This window comes from Patella vulgata, chromosome 5, assembly GCF_932274485.2.
Source record: "Patella vulgata chromosome 5, xgPatVulg1.2, whole genome shotgun sequence".
Classification (NCBI taxonomy): domain Eukaryota; kingdom Metazoa; phylum Mollusca; class Gastropoda; family Patellidae; genus Patella; species Patella vulgata.
This window is the reverse complement of record NC_065883.2, coordinates 72358390-72367117: the sequence shown is the minus strand read 5'-3', so window position 1 is coordinate 72367117 and position 8728 is coordinate 72358390. Positions and strand designations below refer to the sequence as shown.

Here is an 8728-nt window from a genome sequence, read left to right as displayed (position 1 = left end):
CTTTTACGTGCACACTAATGTGTAGGCCTACAATTGATCTAGGTTTTTCATCCCATCCAAACGCCTAGACAGCTGTCCTGCACTACTGAGAAGTAAAAACCACGCCTGAAAATCCTGATGTATACTAGAGGGGGCCTATGGTAGACTCGTGGGCCCCTAAACTGGCTAAAGACAATAATGTTCTCACATCATGTGAGTGAAATAGGCTATTTAACGTCCGCTCCCACCGAAGTGACATATTCGGTCCCTTTTATACTTTGAGGTTGAATTTTGATGAATTGGTAAGATTTCCACGCTGCGCAAGCTAAAAACATCAGGATATATTCCAGAGAGTAGCCTAGGGTATTAAAGACATTTTAAAATACATCTGTTTATTAAGAATATTCTTATAAAAGTGAATATTTCTAGTATGTAATAAATAATTTGGCGCCCCCCCCCCCCTCCAAGAAGTGTTGCCCCCGTCCATATGCCCCCCACCTTAGCTACACTACATAGCCAAAACCCCTTTTCATTTCATTACATACCCAAAACCAAACCATGGACGATACAATATTCTAACAAGCTTTTATCAAAAGGAAGTCGTGCATTTATTAATTGATGAATATTAATTAATCATCTCTAACATTATTGGCTTTCTCATGATGCAGTTCACAGTGTGCTATGAGAGAAATTTTGCCGGGATAGCAATTTAATTCCAACTGTCAAGGGTTCTTTTACGTGTAGGCCAAAATGTACTTCGGACATAAGTTGTTCCTTGCATACAAATATCATGCCTTCACACTGATCAGCAGTGAATATTTGCTATGCTGCGACAATCACTAATAAGGATGACATCAATGCAACTTAATGAGCCATAAATATTAACTTTTTTCCTATGACAAATTAAATTCTAAAACATTTTTTTATGTATTAGAAAAATAAATAAAGACATTTGAAGTATTTGTAGGTAAAAATTATTTCCTATTTTAATGTAAATGGGTATTAAAATGAGTAAAAGGCACCATTCTGCTCAAATCTGTAACGTCTTATGTAAACAATGTACGAGCCATTGAGCCAATGATTGACGCCGCATGATATGTCGTCATTTGTTGAAGGCAGTCATCTTTTACAGAGATATTAGAAGACTTTCGTAATACTCTGTAAATCAGATTGCCATACCTTCCGCCCTGCACCACTGACAAGGGGACACCACTCCATCACTTTACTCATTATTAGCCTTTGTCCATCACATGGAAAGCAACACATCTGAAAAGCAAATAACTTTTGCTTGGTTTACATTCACAAATAACAACCAGATTCTAAATAAAATAAAACAATCCATTTTATTATCAATTGATCATGATCATATAAATTTACAACCAGTAATTCATTATTGAATGGAAGTGTATGATTTCTGGAATTTTAATGTACAAAATCAGTTTTTACAGGAGAGAGAGAGAGAGAGAGAGAGAGAGAGAGATGGGGTTTTACATCCACTTGATACAAACTAGGTCATTTTGGGACTAACACATGGTTCAATATTTATTTCAATAATTTGCTTGCACGTAGGGGGTCATTAGCAGTGGGAGGAAACTGGAGGACCCGGGGAAAACCCACGAGGTTGGACAGGTGATCCTATTCCTTGTCACGCACAACCGGGGATTCGAAACCACGCCAGTTGACTCAATGACAGACCTTATGACACAGCGTGCACATGCTAACCATTCGGCCCCCCCCCCCCGTTTTTATAGGGTTATTTATTCTATAAAGACAAGGGGGTTGGATGGCCGAACGGTTATAATTAGCACATGCATGCTGTATCATAAGGTCTGTAATTGAGTCAAATGGCATGGTTTCGATTTCCCGGTTGTACGTAACAAGGAGTAGGGTCACCTGAAATGACCTAGTTTGTGTTGAGTGTTGAGTGGACGATAAAACCCATTTCTCTCTATCTCTATAAAGACAAGATACTTGATGAGGTTATATTATATTATAACAGTATACAGACTAATAAACCTTTGGCTACACTGGACATTATACAGAGTACCCTATAGATTCAATAACAACTCACTATTAAGACAACTCTATTCTTCTTCTTTTATTTGTGTTTAATATCTGCTTCCACCGAAGGTTATATCGCAGACCAGTTGTCTTATTTTTATTTTTTTTGCTTATTGGAGGAAACCGGAAGTACCCAGAGTAAATTGAGAAGGCTATCTCCAAACCACATACGCTCACACCAGGAATCGAAACCACAGCTGGAGCTCTAAGCGTGACACTCTGGACCACTAGGCCATCCCAACACCCACCCTCAGACAACTTCACTATTAAGACCACTTTTATTTATTTATCAGCCCTGCATCTGGTCTTTATAGCAGGATTTTACTGTATAACAAACACTATACCAAATACAGTTTTCTACCCTAATTAATACCATTCTATTTTTTGATTATAAGACACAACCACAAACAGTGTGTTGTAATCCATACAGCGCTGTCACAATTTGTGTCCGTATTTAAAATAACAGGTGGGTGCTTGATTGTCAGTCCAAAACGTTCCAAACTGACAGAATTACAATCAAGATAGCACGGAATCGTGTCATTCATGCCAGATGCAGTATGAGGAAAGTCATAATATAATGTAATCATTAATCAATCATGTTAGCTAAGGTGATTGGTCGAGATTGTGCAATATTTATTTAGGGAATGGCTTGTCGCTCAGAATTCTTGTATTTATTCAACTGACATCTTTCATAGGATTGGCAGAATTCAAATTCTCAATCTGATTAAAACACAGATCCTATTTCGTTTCATTTTTTATAATTCAAAATTTTGTTTTACTTGTCTTCACTACACTAGGATCTGGATGAGTTGTTATATAAGTCGCATTCTGGTTAATGTGAGGGATTAGCTAGTGAAGCAGTCTGTTATGGTGAGTTCTTGGGTTACGTGCACGGAACTGTGGGTAAACCACTAAAAACGTCAACGCTGGTTGATTTATCGATGTCTGACATCATAGGGTCAAAAGCCGCTTGTACGACCCCTGACACGACCTTCGAGTACAACTTGTCAGATCTTTGTGTAGTGTAGGCCATCAAAAGTATAGAAAAACAAACGAAATATAGATCTGTATTTTAATCAGATGGTCAAATTCTGGAACGTTCACTCGAGTGCCCACCTGTTATTTTGGAATAACATGTCATTGTGTACAAAAGTAAAAACTTGGAGAGCATGTCTTCGGGTGTATTAAATAATTAACGTGCTCTAAAGAGATGTATTATATCTTTACAGAATGCCCTCTTGGTATTATATCTTTACAGAATGCCCACTTGGTATTATATCTTTACGGAATGCCCTCTTGATAAAGAGAGGTATTATATCTTTACAGAATGCCCTCTTGATAAAGAGGGGAATTATATCTTTACAGAATGCCCTCCTAAAAAAGAGAGGTATTATATCTTTACAGAATGCCCTCTTGATAAAGAGGGGTATTATATCTTTACCGAATGCCCTCTAAATAAAGAGAAATCATTTTTCTCATTGCAGATAATAGAGCTTTACAGCGACGTTCGCTAAAAGTCAGTCTTTTCTTTTGGAACTCCTATGAGGCGACTTTTCAACCTTCTGTTCTGAGTCATTTCTTCCTAAAAGTTCTCGCACAAATTTGAATTTAGACAGAAACATCTTCCACACAACGTACCAGCCAAGTGCGATGAAAACAATCACAATCATTAGCGATATAACGAAGGTGAAGATAGATACCACGAGGTCCTTCATTCTGATTTTGTATACATTAAATACAACTATAAACTCAATATACCATAATTATCTACTACGGTTAGGGGTGGGCGGGCACAGATCAAACTCAAGACTATTGAAATATCTTGTTCAATTACTTAATTCTTGATATTGAGAACAAAAAATACTTTGTTTATCTCTCTTCCAATTATCACGTTCAGTTCTATCATCTCCTTAATGTCTTTTCTCTTTTATTTTCAAATTAAAGGTTTTCACCAGTTTTCATAGGCTTATTAACTACTCAACGTAACAGTTATGGCACGAAACAAAACTTGTATTAGTATTAGTCAACATTGAACAAACAGTCAAACACTCCAGGGCAGTCCAAGAATTTTAGTTTCACTAATAACAGGAATTTATCATAACTTTTTTTCAGCATCAATTATATCATCGAACACCAAAACGCTTGAATTCAAGAGAGGCAATGCTTCTTTCGTTGGAAAAGTTACATTTGTCGATTCTTGAAAAAGGACTTCCAACATGACTTAACCAGTGTTTCCTGAAAGCAAATATAAATTTAAATTAATTAATTAATAATTTCTAGTTTTACAAGGTTAGATAATTTATTATGTCTTTATACTATGAAAGAAATATTTTGCCCAGGCAGTGGTGCTATGCCTTACTCTTTGTTGAATTCCAACTGTCAAGGGTTCTTTTATGTGCATGCCAACATGTACACACAACCACACCTTCAATAGAAGGCCTGATCTCGCTTTAACTCTGTACATCTTATCAAGGCGTTCGCTTACTACTCTACATTTTTCGTTACTAATTTCAATTGGGAATTTCAGACTAATCTAGCAACAGCTAGATGTTGTAAAACTTGCAGTCGTTGCTTCAGGAACATGACAAGACCATGGCTTTTCACCACACCTGAACCACTAGAGACAGTTCCTTATCAGGTCCTCCGGACTACACCACTGACAGGAGAAAGTCCCTCTGGAAAATCTGGGTGACATTTCTCGGCCAACACCAGGATCAAACCCGATACAACCTGGCTAGTGATCCAGCGACTTTTTCACAAAATATAACTATTAGCTTAAAAGTGTCATGTAAAAAGTTGAATATATACTATTCAAAAAAAGTAGGGGATATTTGATTTTTACGTGTTATTAAAGTCACCTAATGAAACTGACGAAGAAACAAATGACAAAATGAAATGAAGTTCACATTCATCGATTTATTCCAAATGATCGTTAGACTAAGTAAGGCACAGACTGACCATTATAAGGGTAAAATGATACCCGGGGTCAAACAGCAAAGTTACCACAGCATCACAACCAAGTCAGTAACGGGTAAATCCTCCTCTGTTTGCCAAACAAGCATTGATACGACATGGCATACTCCTAATGAGACGTCTAAGGTCATTTTGGTCCAGATTGTCCCATTCCTGTTGCAACGCAGCAGCAAGTTCTCGGACATTGGCAGGACGTTGTTGACGTTGACGTAACCTCTGTCCAAGCATGTCTCAGACATGCTCGATGGGGGAGAGGTCGGGACTCAGTGCTGGCCAAGGTAATGTGGTGATGTTCTGTTGTTAGAGGTAACCTGTAACGATCCTGGCCCTGTGACATCTTGCGTTGTCATCCTGGAAGATGAAACGGCGGCCATGACGTCGTGCGAACGGCACAACATGGACTGCCAAGATGTTGTCCCGGTAGTACTGGCCTGTAACACGCCCTGCAGCAACATGTAAAGCTGTTCTTCCAGCAACAGTGATGCCTCCCCACACCATAACAGAACCACCCCCAAATCGATCATGTCTGATGACGTTAACGTCTTGGAAGCGCTCGTTTCGACGACGCCACACCCTCCTACGTCTGTCCAAAAAATCAACAGTGAACCTTGACTCATCTGAAAACATCACATTGCTCCAGCGTCGATTATCCCAGTGTTGACGATCCCTACACCAACGACGTCTTGCCTGAATGTGATGATCTCTCAAACAAGGGATCGCGCGAGAACGTCGGGCGCGAAGGTGACCCCTAGGCAGTCAATTCCGAATCGTCTGGCCACTCACTCTCACACCAGTGTCTGTTTGAAGACGAGCGCTGATCTGATTTGCTGTGATGACACGATTTCTCAAGGCCAAGGTACGGATAAATCGATCCTGGGCTTGAGTTGTCGCCCTTGGTCGACCTGAGCGTGGTCTGTCCTGTACAGATTGTGTATCACGGTATCTGGACCATAGCCTGCTTATAACAGACTGAGAAACATTCATCGTCCGCGTAACAACCGCCTGTGTTGTGCCGATCTGTAGCATGCCAAGGGCACGTAACCTTTCATTTTGGGTAAGCCGAAGCATATTAAAATTTGTTTTCTGGTCACTAAAACAATTAAACTGATGTTTCCACCCTGGAATTCAACGCCACAATGACTGTAACATTCAAAGTCAGAGTCGTGCAAATCTTGGGTTGGACCCCCATGATGATCCCAAGCATCACCTGCATTCCATGCGGTAGCTATTGGTGCGTTTGGGCGTCACATGTAACTGGAAATGTTTCTTCTGTTAGGTTCTATAGTGACTTTTTTCGTAGTCATTTGCATATTTTAGTATTATGCCCCCAAAATCAAATATCCCCTACTTTTTTTGAATAGTATATATCTGCTCCTTAGACTTGGTAGGCCCAAAATCTGTGTGAAGAGCATGTCCCAAATTTCACAGGGTAAAAGTTCATACAAATGAATTATGCAAATCAGAAGCCATAATGTAAAGTAAAGTATATCAAACTTGTCTGAATGTTTCAGCTACTGAACCCTTAGATATTGAAAATCAAAATTGATGAGCAGGGTTACTTTCTATTATCTACACAAAGTCCATAATACTCTCTCTTTTTTTATTTTTTTATTCAGATTTGTATCTGAATAGCAATGGGGGAACAGGCATAGCCTATATTAAACCCCTCTCCATAATACCCTTCAATTTTGCACTTACATAAAATCTATTTGTGTTCTGTTTCCTTGTACTACACCTTCCACAGTCCCTTTATGGGTATTTCTAACCCAGCCTACACAGCCCTGGGCACTAGCTGTATCAACTGTATTCTACAAAATAAACCGATTGTATATTTATTCAAATATCACTGAATTCTTGGTTATTCGAGTTCTACTCTTTTAATAACATGCCACTATTGTGAAATGGGTAATATTAGTTCTTAATGAAATGAAATGGGGTTTAATGCCCTACTGTTCTGCTCTGACTGGGCTAATGAAGACGGGCATACACCATACAGTGTGCTATGTGGAAAATTTTGCCCGGGCAGCAGCACTATGGTCTACTCTTATATCAAATTCCAACTGTCAAGGGATCTTTTACATGCACGCCAATGTATACACAGGACATTGAATTTTCGACTCATCCAAACTAGTAGACAGCTGTCCTTTTCAAGCCCTCCGTCCTGCACCAAAGACAAGGTTAAACCATGTCGGAAAATCCTGAGGATCTTTCTTGGCCCAAGCAGGGATCAAACACGCGACCGCCAGGCTAGCAAGCCAACGTCTTACTCACTTAGTCACCGTGGCTCCTAATTTTGCACACAACCTAATCATTATCATGACAACAGCTGGCTAATTAATGGTTATAAAACTATCTTAAATTGTAATTTTGATTAGATACACAAAAAACTAAAAAAATCCTAATATAGCTACATTGTAGACCCATAGTGAAGTGAAATATACAATGTTAGATATCTTTTATTTACTACATGTATGCCTACATACCTGCCGAAAGAAAACTCCTGAAATAAATAATTTAGACCTATTAATATTAATTGTATCCTAATGAAATGTAGTAATAAAATTATTGATTTATGAATTTTAAGTGATTACTATATGGTGTTGAAAAGTGGAAAATAAAATCGTAAACAACTGCTTAGTCCATCTAGCATACTTTTTTCATTATTGTTTTGTTGTTTGTGAATCAGATATTACTAATTACTTCCACATTTTATGTAGGCCTATTTTTTTGTTCATTACAAATGGCACTCGAAACCATAAAGTACATGACTTGTGTACTGATTATAAAATGTTAACTGTGGCTATAATTTGAGTTTGCCAGGAAAACGCATTTGCGGCCGTCAAATTTTCTTGGGTTAGGGGTAGGGGGTCATTTGCCTCTTGCAGACGTCCACTGCCGTCTGTAACCAGAACTTTTATCAGACATTTCAGGTTCTGCCCCGTTAACATTCATCCAGCCTATACACCTGTAGTCGTTTTTAATCATTTTTGCACCAATTTGGTTGTTGTTTTATGTTTAGCCTTTATTTGATTAATAGGCCTAGTCTCTAAATGATCTAGTTTGTGTTGAGTGGATGTTAAACAACATTTCTCTCTCTCTAATTTGATTAATGTAGACTTATTGTTGAAATATTGTTCCACCAAATATTACTTTCTATTCATTTATTTTCCTTGTTTTTGACTCTTAAAAATACAAGATTATTAATGACTGCTACAGTAGATCTACTAATATTCCTAGAGTAAGAGAGAGTAAGAGAGAGTAGAACTAGAACTTTCTGGGTCTTTTAAAACTTTCAATAAAAGCCACTAATTTGGTTTAGCTCAATACCTTGAACTTGGCCAAACACCTCATAATTAACAGATAACAACCCCCCTGACATGATTACATCAGATAAACAGTGATATAAGCAAATTAGAAGGTTTAAAAGAAAATTCCAAATACTTAAAAATAATGTTTTGATTCGTTTAGTCATTCTACCTGAGAGTTATCCGCCCTATACCACACCAAAAATCGCAAAGACAGCAATTTTTATTGGATGATATTTATTGAATGACCAATCAGAGACCATTTCACATTTTTACGTCTTGTTTTGACAAAATGGCGACTTTTCTTACTTGCTTGTCATGATTGCAAACAAAATATAAAAAGGGACGGTTTACTAACATATGGACAGTAAAATGGAGAGTCTGGGGTTTGAGCCCCAAAAGGAGTCAAT

The 8728-nt window shown here is 38.1% G+C and overlaps 1 protein-coding gene across 1 annotated transcript; it reads right to left on the bottom strand.

Annotated features, from left to right (window-relative positions):
* Positions 1-3860: 3860 nt before the first annotated feature.
* Positions 3861-8491, bottom strand: LOC126821140 (acylphosphatase-2). Its single transcript, XM_050549475.2, has 4 exons — positions 8341-8491; positions 7497-7513; positions 6712-6821; positions 3861-4275 (listed from the first exon to the last, which is right to left on the bottom strand). Exons 1-4 carry the CDS (start codon positions 8483-8485, stop codon positions 4164-4166), a joined length of 384 nt encoding a protein of 127 aa, XP_050405432.2. The 5' UTR covers positions 8486-8491; the 3' UTR covers positions 3861-4163.
* Positions 8492-8728: the final 237 nt, after the last annotated feature.